Source organism: Entamoeba dispar, genomic scaffold (assembly GCF_000209125.1).
Source record: "Entamoeba dispar SAW760 scf_1105229462071 genomic scaffold, whole genome shotgun sequence".
NCBI lineage: Eukaryota > Evosea > Mastigamoebida > Endamoebidae > Entamoeba > Entamoeba dispar.
This window is the reverse complement of record NW_001855009.1, coordinates 119,176-136,841: the sequence shown is the minus strand read 5'-3', so window position 1 is coordinate 136,841 and position 17,666 is coordinate 119,176. Positions and strand designations below refer to the sequence as shown.

The window sequence follows — 17,666 nt, the reverse complement described above, 5'->3', positions numbered from 1 at the left end:
AAATGATAGAAATAAAAAATGAACAACTTCCAGAAAATGAAAAAGTTGTTATTGACAAGAAACAAGTTCTTGATAAAACTTTTAATTATTTAATTATGAAAAGAAAAAGAATTGAAATAAATAAAGTGTTGCATGAGGTTGCTTCACGTTATATGAAAGAATATAAAGATCAACTAGTAATTGTCCAATGGATTGCTAGAGATCAAAAGATTGGTAATATCTCTTTCCATTTGTCCATTTATAACAAAACATTATACAAACAAAACAATGACTGTGAACCATTGAGAGTATATGATGGAATGATTTCAAATGGAAATGAAATTCATTTCCAAGGAAGAGATTTAACTTATTTGGTAAGTTCTGAAATTGGATTTATCATTCTCAGATTATTAAAACAAAAGTGTTAAACATTAATACAAGTAATAACATTGTTATAGCATTATTTTAATTCAACAAAAATATTTTCTTCTTCTTTTTTATTATTCATATTCAACATCTTATTTTTTGAGTCAATTCTAAGTTTTCTTTAATAATTAATTATAACAACACTCTTTTCTTTATTTTTATTGTCATTGGTTCAATGAAAAGCATAAATGAGAGAATAAAAAGTGATGATGAACTAAATAGAAACCAAATAAAAATAAATATTTTATGAATTGAACTTGAAACCATTTCTTAACTTGTTTCATCTCTATTTAATTTAAGACAATGTTTATTTGATAATTTCTACTAAAGAGGTTGTGTATTAATGTTTATTTTAAAATCTATTCTTTGATGTTAACCAAAGTGTTTTGTAAAGAGAATTTATTCCTTTTAAGTTTTAATTCTATTTATTAAATACCAAGAACATCCAACACAATAGAATAAAAATACTTTAATATAACATTAGAATTTAATATGAAATGGATTAAATAATGGTAGTATCAATAAACATTCATAGCACTACACTAAACTCCAATTCTATTATTGTTTGTAATCTTCTTATTGTTTGTATAAACATAATATTGATTTTTTTCAATAAATGTTAATCTCTGCTTTGATTAAATTTCTATTTACTTTCATTGCATATTTTTATTAATTCAATATATATATTTTTATCTTAACATAATCTTTATCATTAACATAATCTTTCTTGTATTGTTAGTTTGATATAATATATAAAATACTGGTTATTAACTATAAACTACCCCTAATTTATAAAGGTACCATAAGCAATATTTTAGTGTTTGGTTTTTATTCCAGTTTTTATATCCGAATAACTAAAAAACGATTTTTGTTAATTCAAGCTATTTACTTTTATGTTCTATATACCTTTTGAATAGAACTCATATTTTATTGAATTTGTTCTTGTTTAATGATTCACTGTGGATGATTTTTATTAAGGTTATTTAATTTTTCTTTTTCCTAAAACTTTTTTGAAATACTTCTATTGTCTTTTCTAGTTTACTTATCTTATTAGATATTTTATTGTGCTAGGAACATTATTCCTCCATTTGTTGTAGTTTTTGTTGCCAGATATTATTCTGCAACAAAACAAGTCAATTTTAAACAAATAAAACAGAACATTAAAAAAACATTCTATTATTATAACTAATTTTAAACAAATTCTATGCAATTTATATATATAATTTCAATCTGCTATTTAATATTTTCAGTTTAAAGAAAAAAAAGAATAAAATCAATAAAAATCAATTCATTTTTGTTCATCTACTGGTAATGGACATTTTTGAACATTCCATACATTTGAAGCATATTCTTCAATAGATCTATCAGATGAGAATTTACCCATACGAGCAACACATCTAATACATTTGGTGGTCCATTCTTGTGGGTTTTTCCAAACTGAATCAATATGTTCTTGGACTTTGACATATCCATCAAAGTCTCTGCAGACCAAATAATAATCACTTCCTCCACGGAATTGGTCAATAACAAATTTGTGAATTGAGGCATCACCAAACATTCCATTGTCAATAGCAGCTAATACTTCTGCAAGGTCTTTACTAATTGGAATTGGGTTAGCACGAATTCCTGCTACTTCATATGCCTTAGCTCCAAACATAAACATATTTTCTTCTCCAACTTCTTCTGCAATTTCAACATTAGCACCATCCCATGTACCAACAATAAGTCCTCCATTCATAACAAACTTCATACAAGAAGTTCCAGATGCCTCATATCCAGCAGTTGAGATTTGTTCATTAATATCGTTTGCTGGAATAATAACTTCTGCCAATGAAACACTGTAATTTGGAATGAAAACAACCTTTAATAAATTTCCTACTTCTGGGTCATTGTTTACAGTATCAGCAACAGAGTTAATTAACTTAATAATTCCTTTAGCCATGTCATATCCAATGGCAGCTTTTCCTGCAAAGATTTTTACTCTTGGGACAAGTTTCATTCTTTGCATTGGTGTCATCTTTTTGATTTGAAGATATGTATGAATAGTACCAAAGAGATTTAACAATTGTCTCTTATATTCATGAATTCTCTTGACCATAACATCAAACAATGCATTTCTGTCTAATACAACTTTAGAATCTGTCAATCTAAAAACAAGTCTCTTTAATCTGTCTTTGTTAAGTTGTTTAACATGAATGAACTTTTCAATCAACTCATGGTTAAATACATTCTCAAGACCTTTGACAAGTGATAAATTAGATACCCATTCATCAGTTTTAATTGCTTCAGTAATCACTTGACTTAAAGCTGGATTACATTGTTTAATCCATCTTCTTGGTGTAACTCCATTAGTGACATTAATAAATTTATGAGGCCATAAAACATAGAAATGATTAAAGAGTGAGTCTTTAAGAATTTGTGAATGAATAGCAGCAACTCCATTGACGGTATGGGAACAAATAATGGCAAGATTTGCCATTCTTAATCTTTTTGGTGTACTTTCTTCAACAAGTGATAATTTACTTAATTGTTCTCCAGAAACATGTGGGAATTGTTTCTTAACTGAATCAAGGAAGTGTTGATTAATTTGGTATGCAAGTTGAAGATGTCTTGGTAACAATTGTCCAAACAAATCAACTGGCCATGTTTCAAGTGCCTCTGGTAAAACTGTATGATTGGTGTATGAGAATGTTTTGTTAGTAATGTCAAATGCTTCTTCAAAATCAACTCCTTCAATATCAATTAATACTCTCATTAATTCAAGTGCCCCAACAACTGGATGAGTATCATTTAATTGAATAGAGTTATAGTCTGGGAATTCTTCAATGGGTTTATTCATCTTCTTAAATCTTCTCACTACATCAAGAATAGTAGCACTAGAGAAGAAGTATTCTTGTTTTAAACGGAGTTCTTGACCTTTAATATGGTTATTCTTTGGATAAAGAACTTTACAAATATTTTCTTGTTTTTGTTGATTGTCAAGTGCATTCCAATAAATTTGGCTATTTTCATCTCCATTAAATCCTTCTAAATCAAATTCATTAACTGGTTGTGAACTCCACAATCTCAAATTCAAAGTGTTGAGTGTCTTATATCCAGGGATTGGCATATCAAATGCAACTGCATTAACAGATGAACTATTTTCCCATCTATATTTTAATTTACCTTTAACGTCTTTAACAGTAACAACATGACCACCAAATTTAATTTCATACTTAACATCTTGTCTAACAATCTCCCATGGATTACCTGCTTCAAGCCAATACTCTGGCATTTCTACTTGATACCCTCCAACAATTCCTTGTTTAAACATACCATATTGATATCTAATACCATATCCCCATGCTGGATAATTTAATGTAGCAAGAGAATCAAGGAAACATGCTGCAAGTCTTCCAAGTCCTCCAGATCCAAGAGCAGCATCTTCTTCATATTCATATAATTCTTCAATAGAAGATCCAAAGAATTTAAGTGCATCAGTGTATGGTGCTTCAAGGTCCAAATTACAAATAGAATTCATTAAAGAACGTCCAATAAGATATTCAATGGACATATAATAAACTCGTTTAGTTTGAACATCAGTAAAATATGATTGAGTATCATTCCAAAATTCTAACATACGGTCTCTTAATGAATAAGCAGCAGCTTGATAAATAGCATATGGTCTAAAATCAAGTCTATTACATGCTAATGTATATTCTAAATGGTTTGCAATTTGTCTTTTAATAGTTTCGACATCTTTAGACAAATACATAGAACAATAATCCCATAATTTTTTAAATTTATCATCTTCAAAATTAATAGGAATTCCATCTGCAGTGGTTCTTCCTGCTTTAAGTTTATTCATAGAAACTGATCGTCTAATTTGTGTGGTCATCACTTTCCTTGTTTTTTTTACTAGTTTTCTTTTTAAGTTCTTATTTTAGGGCAAATGCTTTATTTATAGTTAATCTTCTATTAGCTGATTTTCTTCATTCAAACCATAACTATATTTGAAAGTTCTCTTCGTTTTTTGCTTGTTCTTCTTATTTTCTTAATAACAAAATTATCTATGTTCGTGTTTTAGGGTTATAAAGATGAAATGAACATATACAAAACAAAAATCAATCAATTTTTCTTCTTATGCAATGGTTTCATTGGTTCAATATTCATTCCTTTTCTTATAATAACTTCTGGTTGTGTTAATTTATTGTGTGTTAATAATGATGTCCATTCTTTACCAATTGCAGTATTAAGATATTTTTTATATTGAGTAACATTAGCAAATTCTTTTGGAACTCTCTCTAAAGTATACTTAGAAAATTTGTTATCAAATCTTTGATTGAAAACAATTGTATTTTTACGTTTATGTGGTTTTTTTTCTTCTTTGTTTTTCTTTGTTTTCTTTTGAATACCTTCTCCAACCCAATTACCCCATCCAGGAATTGATTTTTGATCTTCTTCTTCTTTTTGTTTTTTATTTTCTTCATCAATTTCTTCTATTTCATTCATTACATCATCTTCTGCAAATGCAAGTCTTAAAATTTCTTTTTGGTCTTCTTTGAATACACCTTCTTCTTCTTTACCATCTTCTTGTTTCTGAATTTCTAAGACTTGATTTTTATTTTCATTTCCTTTAAGTTCAACAACTTCCATTTTTGTTCTTTCTTTATTTTCTTCTTCTTCTTTCATGTGTTCTTCTTTTTTATTATTACTTTCATCATTAATATCAATACCTATTTCTATTTTATTTTCTTTCTTTTCATTTACTTTCTTTTCATTTACTTTCTTCTCTTCTTGTTTTTCATCCTCTTTCTCTTCATTTTCTTTCTCTTCATCTTCTTCACTCATTTCTTCATTATCTTGTGCTTCTTTTTGTAATTCTTTTAACATTGCATCTAATCCTTTTTCTTCTTTTTTTTTCTTGTTAGTTTCTTCTTGTTCAATATTAATACTAGCAATTTGATCTTCTTTTGTTTGTATTTTAATGTCATCATCTTCCATATTAATATTTCCTGCTGTTTGATTAGTAGGTATAACATCGTTATTTTCAACTAGAATACCATCTTTTTCTATGTCTTCTTCCATTTGTTTATCTGCAAGAATATCTTTCATTTCTTCAATTTCTTTAGCTCTTGCTCTTTTCATAAATTTCATTGACATAATAGCATTGTTATCTAATGAAGGATCAGTTAATTGTTTAATTCTTTCTTGTGCCTTCTTCTTTTCAATTTCAATTTCTTGTTCATTTATTTCTTCTTCTTCGTCTTCACTAACAACTTCTCCAAGCATTTGTCTAATATCTTTATCTAATTGAGGACCATTAAAGAATTGTTTTTCATCAAAAATATCTTCTTTTTGAATTTTTTCTGATAATTCTTTTCCAATTTTATCTTTCTCATTTATGGCTTGACGAACTTCATTAATCTTCATTAATCCTTTTTGTTTCATTTGTCTTGCCCAATTTGAATTTTTATGTCTTTGAGTAATTCGTTCTTGAAGTCGTTGAAATTCTTTTTTCCTTTCAAATTCAACTGCTAATTCAGGGTCTTCTTCAATCATAAGTTCCATTTGTTTCTTTTTTTCTTTATCTTTTTCATGTTTTAAGATTCTATGATATTTCTTTGATTTAATTTTGTTTTGTCTTCTTGCTTTAATCTCTTCATAAAACATAAGTCCTCTTAATTTTGCAAGTTCTTGAACTCTTTGTTTTTGTTCTTCAATACTCATCTTTTTAGAAACAAGTTTTTCATTTTCTTTAACTTCTTTTTCAATATTTAATGATTCAACAACTGAGTCTATTTGGTCTTTTAATGAACTTTTAACTGCAATCTCTTCTATTGGTGTAGCTTCTTCATGTTTGTATTGTGGAAAAACAACTGTATCTGCAACTTTATTTCTACGAATAATACTTGAATATCGATTCATTTCTTGTGTTAATTGTTTCTTCCCAACTTCTTGTTCAATCTCTTGTTTCTCAAAATCTTCTAATGCTTTTCCTATTTTTTTAATTTTACTTTCTTTTCCATAAACTGGATTTAAATCTTTTTGTGCTTTACTTTGGATATGTCCATCTTCTAATGCTGACAACAAGTCATTCAGTTGAGGAGCATCACCATCCATTCTTTTCTTTTGATCAGAATTGTAATATCTTAAAAAAGGGTTTTTAATTTAAAAAAAAAAGGTTTTGTTTTTGAAAAACATTTTTATTAAGAATTAGACTAAACAAATTATTAGATTGTAATATAATTCTTTATTTTCATTCTGAACAAATTGAATAAAGATATTCATTGTCTTTCTCATCTAATATTAATGTCATTAACTCTCTTGGAAAATCTGGTGTAAGTATTTTTTGACCAAAATCATATGATACATCTTTTGCAATATCAATTGGCATTTTCTTTTCTTTATTTGTAATGTTAAGAGATGCACAATGTTTTATTAATATTAAAACAATTCTATCATTCTTTAATTTTGAAGCAATATGTAGTGGAGTATTTCCTTGTTCATCTTGAGTATTAACATTACATCCATTTAAAAGTAATAATGATACAATATCTTCTTTATTACATCTAGTAGCAAGAATCAAATAGTAATCTTTAATGGCTTGATTTCCATAAATAGCAATATATTCTTCAACTCCTTGAATATTTCCTTTATTTATTTCATTTTCAATATTTAATTGACATTCTTTCTTAATAAATTTTTTTTCAATATATTTTTCATGAATAATATTATATCTCTCTGATCCATTTGCATTTTCATGAATAAGATATCCATGAACATTTGTTTGATAAATAGAATTAATGAAATTATTTCCTAAATTTTTTACAATGTTTATAGAATCTCCTTCAATTTTATCCATTAATAATGATTTTACTCTTGATATTCTTACTCCAAGACTTCTATGTGCTCCACAACATTCTAAACAAATAACAATTCCTAAATTTAATGATATCCATTCTGGTTCTAATTTTCCACATTCTGCACATCGATTATTACCAGGTATTTTCCAAATCATATTAGTAATATTAATTGGATTAATACTTTCATTAATATCATTTTTATCAGTGTAATATTCAATATCTTTTTTAACTTTATCAAACATTTTAATCCATCTTTCCATTTCATTAAAACAACTTGTATAATAAATATCTTGTTGACTTGGTGTAATTAATTCAAATGAATGATTATCATTTTGTGGTTTAGCTAATGAAGTAAGAATATCAGTAACAATACTCTCTCCTTTTTTTTCATTAAATAATATTAAATTCTTTCCTTTTATATAATAGTATTGTTTTGTTCCTAATCCTAATTTCCCTTTACTTACTAATATTCCACCTTTCTTGTTTTTAGGAAGTTGAATAACTTCTTTTGTTGCTTCATGTAATATAATTTTCTTAGATGGTATTGATTTAGTATTATTTTTATTACATTCTGAAATACATTCATTGATTATTTCACTGAATTGAATTCCATTACATTGAATAATTTGACCAAAATTCCATATCGTTGCATTCATTTCTTCACAAAATCGTATAGTAGCATTTTCTATTCCTTTTTCTAAACTTGTAGCTTGTTCATTTAAACTATTTTTCGATTTAATTAATTTATTAAACTCAGAATCATATACTTTTCTCTCTTTATTATACTCTTTTTCATTTATCTCAAATTTACTTAATTGTTTATTAATCATTAAATCCATTTGTATTTTCCAATCAATCACTTTCATAAGAAATTGACGTTGTATTTCAACAGACTTTCTTGTTGAATCAAGAAATGAACTATATTCTTCACTTTCATTTGTCATATCTCTAAACGAATCAAAAGTATCAATAACTTCTTGTAAATATGATAAATATTCACTTCCTCGTGAAACAACTTTATTTATTGTTTCAGACATTGTTTTCTCTGTTTTAAATGCATTATGAATTATGTCTTGAGTTGTTTTTATTTTTGTTTGAAATAGTGGGTGGTGAATATCGTCTATCTCTTTAGTGTTAAACCTCACAAAATCTGACATATAACTTTTGATAGTTTATATTTCATTCTTTTATTTTTTTTTGTTTCAAAATAAAAAATATTCTTCAAACCTAATATTTCCCCTTTAATCCAATGAAGTATGAACTGTTCTTCTGATTGGTTGTATCTCCTCATTCTTTAAAACCTTAACATAAACGTTTAGAAGTTTAATGGCTTTTTATCAATTTTAAATAATGACTATTTCTTGAGAGAATTATTAGGAGGTTCTTTATTGAATTAATTACTTTAAGTTAAAAAAAACAAGGCTTGATTTGTTGAAAATAATAGAATAAAACAACAATTAGTGATTGATAAATGAGAAATGAAAACACATTCAATTTATTATATTTTGTAATTAATAACATAATTAATTAAATAACAAAAAAAAATAGGGTTAATAGAATTTTCAGTTAAAAGCAATTTCTTCAGATTTTTACCAGTATAAAGAAATTATGAAAAAATTCATCACCAAATAATGACAATTGACAAAGAAAAAAGGAGAAAAGAAACATAAAAAAGAAGATGGATCCAACGAACAGTGTATTACAAGGAAGTGGAATTGAGTTAAGAAAACGATTCTATCAAGAAACACAACCATCAAGTGAATTGTTCCCACAAAAAAGAGGGTTTTTTGATAATTTATATCAAATGATTTTCCATCCAATAGAATATTTCTCTCCAAAAGAAACAAAACTTGGAGAAGTGAAGATCCAAGTATTTGAGCAAGAACAAGGTAATGTTGATATCAAAATTTCTATTGAAGAAAATAAACACAAAACACCAATACACTCTATTCATTTAAATACTTCAAGTGATTACCAACAAGAAATCAATGAAATTAATGAACAATTAAGAGCTATTGTTGAAAACCATTTTAAGATTGGAGAACAATTTATTGAATTTGAACAACCAACTCAATCTTCGCATCGAAGAAAATCAATTGTTTATAAAGAAAAAAACATTATTCCTAATAAAGTAATAAGTTCTTCACAAGAACACAATTAAAGTATTTTTATAATGCTTAAATAAAGTATTTTTATTTATTTTAATAGTTTTAGATATTCCATTGAATTATTGGTACTAATTCATTTAAACCAACAACAACGACAATAAAGAGAATTTTCAATGATACTTAATTAACAACATCAGTTGATTAAGTTATTGAAGTTATGACTTACATAAATCAAAATTTAATTAACTACTAATGTATATACTCTTTCTTTTATGTTTATATTTGATTTATTATTAAAAACAGCATAGAAAAATGATTTATTTCTTTTTTTATAAACAGATTTGAAATTAAATCATCTTTTGATTATCAATGTTAAAGTTTCTAAACATCTTTTTTATTTACTAATTGTAACATACATAGTTATGTTCAGTAGAACTTAAACATGAACAAAAATAAACTTATATAACAATAGACATAAGTATTACTTAATTAAATATTTTATTGAAATTGTTAATAAAGAAACAAAACGGTGATTAACATCAACAATTTTAATGAAACTAATAAGAATTTTCATAATAATAGGAAATGGATGTTTTAACTAAATTTAATCATAAAAATATTCATGGAAAAGAAACAAGTTGTAATTTGTAAATTGAAAGACCAAAACAAGAAATACAAACAATGCCTAAATTCAATTAAAATAATAATTTTTCATGTTAAATCATTATTACTTGTTAGTTATTTTTTGATCTATGAAATTATAAGAAAGTGTGTTAGTTCATTGAATTTCATTATGGGTTAAATAGAAAGTTAAAATATTCTGTTAGATGTAATAATAACAATGGTGTTTTTTTAAATTGAACAAGAATACAACTTCTTTAAAATGAACAAAAATTTGAATAAAATCAAAGAATAAAAATTAAAATAGATAATATAGAAATCAGAGAAGACATGGATGGTTTGTTTATTCGTTAGAAGGTTTTTGTTCTGGAGTACCAGTGGGTTGAACGTTTTCATTCTCTTCAGGACTCTTTTCATCAGAGTCTTCTTCTTTATCAAGTTCTGAAGATTCAGAGACATTTCCATCTTCTATTTCAATTTGATGAACTAAATTAGTATCAACATCGACGTCTTCAATTGGATTAGATTCTTGATGTTCATTACCTAACTCGATTTCGTCACTTTCTTTTTGTTTATCAAATCGTTCCAGAATGATGGTTATGGCTTGTGTAATAATACATAACACAATTCCAACACATTGTAATATCAATCCAAACCATAATGCCCATTTTCTATCATCTGTTTGTGTTGCAATCAAACCAGCAAACAAAGGACAAAGACAACATGTTAATTCACCAACACATTCACTCATACCGAGAATAACACCTTTAATTTTAGGACCAGCATTGATTGAATATAAAACATTTGATTGTAAATCGTATCCAGAAATGATTCCAATTGGAATTGCTAAAACACATAACACCCATCCATTTCGTAGATAAATTAATGCAAGACAAATTGCCCCAATAAATATTTGAACAATAATATTAAGAATTTGTTTATATTGCCAATAAGAGAATTGTCCTAATACCCAAAAACAGAATGATTGTGAAAAATAAACAATACCAAGGAATAATGAACAATATGTTCCAGGATCATCATTAAGACCATTTAATACAATATTATTTTCATCAGCAAAATCAATATATTGATTTCCAAATACAGCAACTGTTCCATGTACAGTAAAATGAATAACTAATTCATTTAAATAATATAAGAAATGTATAACTAATAACCAAAAATTTATAACTTAAGAAAAAGAATTATGTACTATATGAAATAACTTCGAAAAGTATATTTAGTTTAGAGGTTGTTTTACTAATAAAATATGATTCAATGAATTAGTAAGAGTCAATTAGTTTTTGCTTCTAAAGCACATTTAAGATTTTCAAGTTTCATTACACATTGTTTAGTGTTTTGAATTTCTTGAGATATTTTAAATTTCTAAATAAAATAAGTTCAGTTCTTTCATTTTAGTTCTAATATAAATTATTTTAACAAACTTCATTTTCAACAGTTTCATAGTTTCTATCAATCTCTCTTACGGACTTTTTATTTTCTTTTTTTTGAAGCTCTTTTTCTAATTTTTCTTTTTTGAGCTAATCAATAAATAAAATATATCCAAATAAATAAGAATTTTAATGAACAAACTTTTTCTATTTCTTTCTCTAATTCACTTTCATCTTCTTTCAATTGAATAAAAGAAGGAGATAATGCGTTATCATTTAATTTATTTATTTGTTCGTTTAAATATTTAATTTGTTCTTTGTATTCTCTCATTTTATCATTTAACATTTGTAATTCATTTTGGTCTGTATCAGTTTGGTACTGTATTTTTGCATTAAGAAATTTTAATTCAATATCGTAATCAGTTATTATTCTTACACATTCATTTTTCTTCATTTTTATATCATTTTCACTTTTACTTATTTCTTCTTTCAATTTATTTAGTTTATTTGTTTCTTCTTGTTTACTTTTCTCTGGTTTTGTTGTTCTTTTCATGGACAGTTTTATTTTTTGGTATTTTGAAGTTCAATTTTTTCAAATAAACTTGTAAAATTTTGTCTAACACATCTTTTTATTTCAATTTAAAAAGATAACGCAATGTGTCAAAGTTAAAAGAGTTGAGAATCATTAAGTTTATTAAGATAATTAGACATCAATATAAAATAATTTATGAACGTTGTTATTTCCTTTCTTTATTATTTTTATAATAAAATAAATTAATGAGAAAAGTATTTTGAATTCAAAAGTTATCCTTCACGGGCAAACATTTGGGAAACAAAGAATGAACCATTTTCATCATATTGCTCTTTTGTACAATATCTTTCAACAATAGAAGATAACGCACCTGTGCAAGCAGCTCCATACCATGCAAGTACTTCACTATTATCAAATAAATTAACTTTTACTTGTGCATTATTTCCTTGATCTTTAAGAATCTTTGAAATATCGTTTTTAATTCTTGTTCCCATTCCCTTTAATTTAGAGGCAGCTCCAATCAAATTAATTGTTCCAAATAAATCACTTCTACAATCAATTGGGCATTTCATAATACAATCAACAATCATTTTTGCAATACCTTGCATTTCATTCTTTTTATCAATTGACATTGGAACAATTAATGGTTCAATAACATCACAACAATTGATGGAAATAACTTTACCATCAGGAAGAGTATATTCTTTGATGGTATCCTCAACTCCATCAAGCCTAGCAACTGAGTAATTTTCCTTAATAGTATTCAATAACTCTCTATCCTTGTCAATGTTAAGGGTATACCCTTGTTGAGCTAAAATAGTAGCTAAATGAGTAGAACAATCTAATCCACCAAAACATTGTTTATCACTTGCATTAAAAATGTAAGTACCATTATAGAATGGGAAAATACTAACAAAACTTTCTCCGAAATCTACAGTTAATCCAGTTTCAAGGTCAAGTGGAATTAAGGCACAATTTCCGGTTAGTTCAAAGTAAAGCCCTGGGGTTTCAAATTTCTCAAAGAAAAGTTCGCCATATTCCTGTTTTCTTAAATTTGGACATAAAGCCTCTTCGGTAACAATAATTGGTCTTGTTGAAGCATCAACACCCATATTTTCATCAAACACAAATCGCAAAATTCCTTCAATATCATCATAGTCAGAGACCATTCCCCTATTAATAGGATAATGGTAATCCTTAATGTTATTATTAAAAACACTCTCTCCATAAATCTTTCCAGTTTCATGTTCTCCAATAACGTTTCTGATAATACAAGATGGTGCTTCATCTTCTGCAGTTCCAGCTTTAATACTGTAAGAACCAATATCAAGAACAATAGGAACTTCTTCTACCATAAAAGAATTATTAATTAAATTAATTAGTTCGGTTAAAAACCATATTTTAACGATTGTGTTGGCTTTTCGTGGCTGATTTATTTCCACTAATTATTTTAATATATATTTTATTTTTATTACTATAATGAATAACCAAAAATAATATAATTTATTAATATAAATAATATGTAATTATTTATGAGATGAATATTAAACACTTTTCATTGTGACATTGAACTAGAAGGTGCAGGTGGTGCGATAGTTCGAGGAATAGAGGGTTGAAGAGAAGGTTGTAAAGGGGGTTGTATTGTTGTAGGAGGTAATCTAGATGGAATAGAAAGATTTATTTCATCATTTAAATTAATTTCAGTAACAATATTCATTGGGAGCGGTAAAGCAGATACTACTGGAATAGTAAGACTTTGTTGAGGAGAAGGAGTGTTAAGGTCATTAGTAATAATTCTTGAAGGTAAAGCAGCAAGAGCTTTTTCTTCGTTTGCTTCTTTTTCTAAGTCTTTTTTTTTATTTTCTTTTGCCAAAGCACTATATTTTTCTCGTTCTTTCTCACTGAGATTTTTCCACATCACTGATAACCTTTTCATTACAGCACTTCCACTAATACCATCATTAACAACACTGTCTCTTTTAACTTTACAAAACAAAAGATAAGGATGCCAATCTTCTTTTCTTCTTGAGGTATCTGCCTTACGTTTCTTTTTCATTACAGCCGCATTTCCAATTAATACAGATTCAATATATGCTAATTGTTCATAAACAACTTTAACTTCATGACCTGCTTTTTTCCATCTTTTATCAACTTTTTTTTCTGCTTCTTCTTCAGACAAACCAGAAGCCAAAAGACTTCTTTTAACAAACATAGTATAAATTTCTTTACTTAATGTTGCAATTTCTTCTTTTTTTCTTCTTTTTAATTCACGTGCCCCTTCCTTTTTTGGCTTCTTTTCAGATTTTTTCTTTTCTTTTTTATCACGAGAATGTCGTTCTTCTGAGTAAGAAGAAGAAGCTGATGAACTAGAAGAAGATGACTCACTACTTGAGCTACTTGAAGATGTACTTCTTCCCATATTTATATATAATTTAGCTTATTCAGTTCTCTTCATTTAGATAAAAAAAGCCTAAGATAGAGTTGTACATATATTCTGAGTAATTAGTTTTTCTTTTATATAACAATACTTTTTATTGTTATATAGAATTTTTTAGGGTTTATTTTAAGATAATTATTTTTAGATTTTACGATTAAATATGAACCAATGAATAACGAAAAATAGTAATTTGTTTTATTTACAAAAAAATTTTTTTAAGATAATTTGAATCTCAAATTATTAATGGTTGTTATCACTCTTGTTTGTTCTGTTATTGCTTTCATTGACTTCATTTGTTCTGTGGGTATTATAATTGTTGGATGTTCTACTAATTTATTTAATCAACAACTTGAAGATAACAAACCAGGAACAATACTTTTGTGTTGTTATACGATTGTGTATAGTTTATTAATTTCATTTGGTTCTATCAAAATTATGGACCATTTATTTAAAATGGTTTTAACAGTCATTGTGTTATTAGGATATTTAAACATTATCCCAGTTGTTTTTTCAATTTTACAATTATTTTCATTAAATGTTTGTTATTCTTTTAATTTATTTACAAAAGCATTAACGTTCAATAGTCGTTTGATACCTGGATTGTAGTAATTATTATTATACTAACATTAATTATTGATATTCTCTTCTTACTTCATTCCTTATTTTCTATTTATTTCACAGGATATTTCTTTGTTTGCTACATATTATTTTTGAATAAGACATATTCCAAACCACCAAATAACATATCAACGGATGATATTAGTTTTACTCAATTAACAGAAGACATGTCAAGTAATGGGATAATGTATTTTTCTTATGCGCCAGGTTCTACAAATCATTTTAGAAGAAGAGTATTAGAGAATGACATTCAACAATTGAAAAATAAGCATATCACTACAGTAGTATGTTGTTTAACAGACCATGACCTAACCCGATTAAATATGAATGGTTATCAACAAGTATTAGAGTCTCATGGAATTACTTATCTTCATTGTCCAATGATTGATTATTGGATTCCTGATAATAGAGCATTGTACGATTCTATGATAAGTAGAGTTAAAACAGTACTAGAAAATGGTGAGGTTGTATTAGTTCATTGTAATAGTGGGAAAGGAAGGACTGGACTATTTGCAGCAGGGGTACTTTCAAAGATTTTACCAGGAGAATCAAGTTCGTATTATATTAAACAAATTAGACTATGTCTTCCAGGTGCTTTTGATACATTTTTGCAACGACTTTATTTCTATATGTATATCAATAAAATATATTAATTAGAATAGCTAAATTAGTATAAACATTTTAATTTTTTTATAATGGGTTATTCACTCTAATTATCTTTTATTCTTTTATTATTGTTTTTAGAGACATTAATCTATGATTTAAAGTTAAGAGTACTGAATTTTTAATAATGCTGTCATTATTCATTTGTTATTAATGTTAGTTATTTTATTGTTTTTATTTTTATCACATAATTCTTAACTGACTATTTAAAATAAATTTACTTTAAGTTATAAGTTATTCATTTCTTAGTTGATTAAAGTCTTTGATAATAAAGAGTTTTCTTTCATAAGAGTGACAATTAGTTATCTATTATCAATTTATATAACTTATTTATTATTGATACATCAAAAATAGAGAAAACCCACAAAAACTAAAAACTCAAAAAAAAAGTAAATGGAATCAATGGGAAACATTATTAGTTGGGATGAAGATGAGTCAAGAGATATCAGTAGCTACAACGAAGATAATTACATAGTACAAGGTAATAAAATAGAAGGGTTAATTGAAGAAGGTGATGAAAATAAGTATGAAATGACATATCGAGAACATTTAATGAAGATACCTGACGTTTTATTTAAACATTATATTAAATATCATCCTATGAGACTTAATGAAAAAGAAAGGATATTATTAGAAGTACTCGAATCTGCTTTAGATGTAAGTGAATATACTGATAATGTTGATATAGCACGATCTGATTATGGGATGTATTATTTTGGGAGTTACAGTTATTATTCACAAAGAGATGTTAGTATTAATAAAAGAACTAAACAACAAATTATTAAAGAACAACATCAAGAATTAAAACAAATTATTATTGGGTTATTAATGGGAAATAGTTATAGAGATTGTATTAAGTTGTTACATAACCCAACATTATTGGAAGAATGTATTCAAAATTGTTTTGAAGTTGGAAGACGATTTAAAATCAGTAATCCACATTTGATGAGAACGACATATCAAAAAATGATGCATATTCTTCAAGACGCTATTTTATATAATCCAAGTTTTATTGGTCCCGAGTTTGAACAAACAAAAAAGTTTAAAGAAATACTTACTGTTGGTTTATTTGCTAAAGAAAATCAGTTAGAAGATGTGTTTAATGAACCAAATTTTAGAGTTGCTGTATTACCTGCTGTAGGAAGTGGTACTGAAAGAGAAAATGCTAGAAAAGAAATTATTAAAAAATATGGAGGTGAAACTGAAAGAATGTTATTAAGTATTTCAGATGGATTTGCGTCTGCTGCGTCTATGTGTGGTGTTGTTCATCAAATGTTACATGATCTTAAAAAAGGATATCAAGAATCAACAAAATTAACTGATTTAACAATTAAGTGGGGAGTTAGAGGAAGTAGAATAAGCCATAGTCATTCAGAACAGTTTATCTTCGTTAGTCAAAGTTTAACACTATGGTGGAATGTTATGCAAAATATGCCACTATTATGGAACACTACTGATAAAGAGTTTCTTAGTGGAAGTAATTATTCATTAGTAAATACTGGCCAAGGTCTTCAAAGAATGCAATCAGCACCTAATGTATCTGGAGTTATGCATCAAATTCTAGCAAATACAAAACAAAAATTATGTAATGATGGATGGAGAGGTTTAAGTGTAGTTCATATGGGAGATCAAGATGTTCCAAACTGTTTATTTTTTATTGATAAATATTCACAAGTGCCATGGATTGTTGCTCCAATTGTAAAGACAACTACACGTATTATTAAAGATAATAATAAACGATTAGATAATTTGTTTACACAATATACAAGAGAACAATGGTCTACTTTAATTTATCGTGACTTTTTCCAACATGGATTTGATGGAAGTGGGTCAGATGGAGGAAGTTGTATTGATGGCAGGTTAACTTCTGCATGGAATTGGTGTTCAATGATTGAGAGGTATATTTTCTATCCATTTTTCCTAGTAACTGACTTTGAAGGATTTGAAGGTCCATACAAAAAGTAATTTTAAGGAGTTTTTCTTTTTTTTGATTTTTAGATTCTTATTATATCTAAAAAAATCTTGATTTTCGTTCTTTTTTACTATTTT

General features: G+C 26.6%; 10 protein-coding genes across 10 annotated transcripts in view, besides 16 other annotated features; 4 read left to right on the top strand and 6 right to left on the bottom strand.

Annotated features, from left to right (window-relative positions):
* The window catches only part of EDI_071060 (uncharacterized protein), a gene marked incomplete at both ends in the record, with an annotated part of 1,216 nt that extends 809 nt beyond the window's left edge, over window positions 1-407 (top strand). Inside the window, one exon of the mRNA XM_001739270.1 lies at window positions 10-407. Within this exon, the coding sequence (XP_001739322.1) occupies window positions 10-407 (398 nt within the window). The remainder of the gene's footprint in view (window positions 1-9) is intronic.
* Window positions 408-632: 225 nt separating this feature from the next.
* Window positions 633-653: a sequence feature (AT_rich).
* A 412-nt stretch (window positions 654-1,065) lies between these two features.
* Window positions 1,066-1,098: a sequence feature (AT_rich).
* A 595-nt stretch (window positions 1,099-1,693) lies between these two features.
* On the bottom strand, window positions 1,694-4,282 carry EDI_071050 (glycogen phosphorylase, putative; the record flags this gene model as incomplete). Its single annotated transcript, XM_001739269.1, has 1 exon — window positions 1,694-4,282. One exon carries the CDS (start codon window positions 4,280-4,282, stop codon window positions 1,694-1,696), a length of 2,589 nt encoding a protein of 862 aa, XP_001739321.1.
* A 230-nt stretch (window positions 4,283-4,512) lies between these two features.
* Window positions 4,513-6,507, bottom strand: EDI_071040 (U3 small nucleolar RNA-associated protein, putative; the record flags this gene model as incomplete). The annotated part of the gene is made up of 1 exon (XM_001739268.1): window positions 4,513-6,507. One exon carries the CDS (start codon window positions 6,505-6,507, stop codon window positions 4,513-4,515), a length of 1,995 nt encoding a protein of 664 aa, XP_001739320.1.
* Window positions 4,759-4,793: a microsatellite.
* Window positions 4,841-4,982: a microsatellite.
* Window positions 4,999-5,167: a microsatellite.
* Window positions 5,171-5,229: a microsatellite.
* Window positions 6,508-6,643: 136 nt separating the features above from the next.
* On the bottom strand, window positions 6,644-8,407 carry EDI_071030 (centaurin beta, putative; the record flags this gene model as incomplete). Its single annotated transcript, XM_001739267.1, has 1 exon — window positions 6,644-8,407. The coding sequence occupies one exon, from the start codon at window positions 8,405-8,407 to the stop codon at window positions 6,644-6,646; it is 1,764 nt and encodes a 587-aa protein (XP_001739319.1).
* Window positions 7,080-7,124: a sequence feature (AT_rich).
* A 335-nt stretch (window positions 8,408-8,742) lies between the features above and the next one.
* Window positions 8,743-8,797: a sequence feature (AT_rich).
* Window positions 8,798-8,928: 131 nt separating this feature from the next.
* On the top strand, window positions 8,929-9,411 carry EDI_071020 (uncharacterized protein; the record flags this gene model as incomplete). Its single annotated transcript, XM_001739266.1, has 1 exon — window positions 8,929-9,411. One exon carries the CDS (start codon window positions 8,929-8,931, stop codon window positions 9,409-9,411), a length of 483 nt encoding a protein of 160 aa, XP_001739318.1.
* Window positions 9,406-9,457: a sequence feature (AT_rich).
* Window positions 9,458-10,322: 865 nt separating this feature from the next.
* EDI_071010 (uncharacterized protein) lies at window positions 10,323-11,920 on the bottom strand (the record flags this gene model as incomplete). Its single annotated transcript, XM_001739265.1, has 4 exons — window positions 10,323-11,113; window positions 11,296-11,362; window positions 11,422-11,517; window positions 11,570-11,920. The coding sequence occupies 4 exons, from the start codon at window positions 11,918-11,920 to the stop codon at window positions 10,323-10,325; spliced, it is 1,305 nt and encodes a 434-aa protein (XP_001739317.1).
* Window positions 11,811-11,936: a microsatellite.
* Window positions 11,937-12,116: 180 nt separating this feature from the next.
* Window positions 12,117-12,146: a sequence feature (AT_rich).
* Window positions 12,147-12,171: 25 nt separating this feature from the next.
* EDI_071000 (actin, putative) lies at window positions 12,172-13,254 on the bottom strand (the record flags this gene model as incomplete). The annotated part of the gene is made up of 1 exon (XM_001739264.1): window positions 12,172-13,254. One exon carries the CDS (start codon window positions 13,252-13,254, stop codon window positions 12,172-12,174), a length of 1,083 nt encoding a protein of 360 aa, XP_001739316.1.
* A 5-nt stretch (window positions 13,255-13,259) lies between these two features.
* Window positions 13,260-13,280: a sequence feature (AT_rich).
* Window positions 13,281-13,341: 61 nt separating this feature from the next.
* Window positions 13,342-13,433: a sequence feature (AT_rich).
* A 21-nt stretch (window positions 13,434-13,454) lies between these two features.
* On the bottom strand, window positions 13,455-14,318 carry EDI_070990 (uncharacterized protein; the record flags this gene model as incomplete). Its single annotated transcript, XM_001739263.1, has 1 exon — window positions 13,455-14,318. One exon carries the CDS (start codon window positions 14,316-14,318, stop codon window positions 13,455-13,457), a length of 864 nt encoding a protein of 287 aa, XP_001739315.1.
* Window positions 14,141-14,219: a microsatellite.
* Window positions 14,319-14,514: 196 nt separating the features above from the next.
* Window positions 14,515-14,563: a sequence feature (AT_rich).
* Window positions 14,564-14,579: 16 nt separating this feature from the next.
* EDI_070980 (uncharacterized protein) lies at window positions 14,580-15,607 on the top strand (the record flags this gene model as incomplete). Its single annotated transcript, XM_001739262.1, has 2 exons — window positions 14,580-14,873; window positions 14,921-15,607. 2 exons carry the CDS (start codon window positions 14,580-14,582, stop codon window positions 15,605-15,607), a joined length of 981 nt encoding a protein of 326 aa, XP_001739314.1.
* Window positions 15,593-15,651: a sequence feature (AT_rich).
* A 359-nt stretch (window positions 15,652-16,010) lies between these two features.
* On the top strand, window positions 16,011-17,582 carry EDI_070970 (uncharacterized protein; the record flags this gene model as incomplete). The annotated part of the gene is made up of 1 exon (XM_001739261.1): window positions 16,011-17,582. One exon carries the CDS (start codon window positions 16,011-16,013, stop codon window positions 17,580-17,582), a length of 1,572 nt encoding a protein of 523 aa, XP_001739313.1.
* Between the last annotated feature and the right edge of the window lie 84 nt (window positions 17,583-17,666).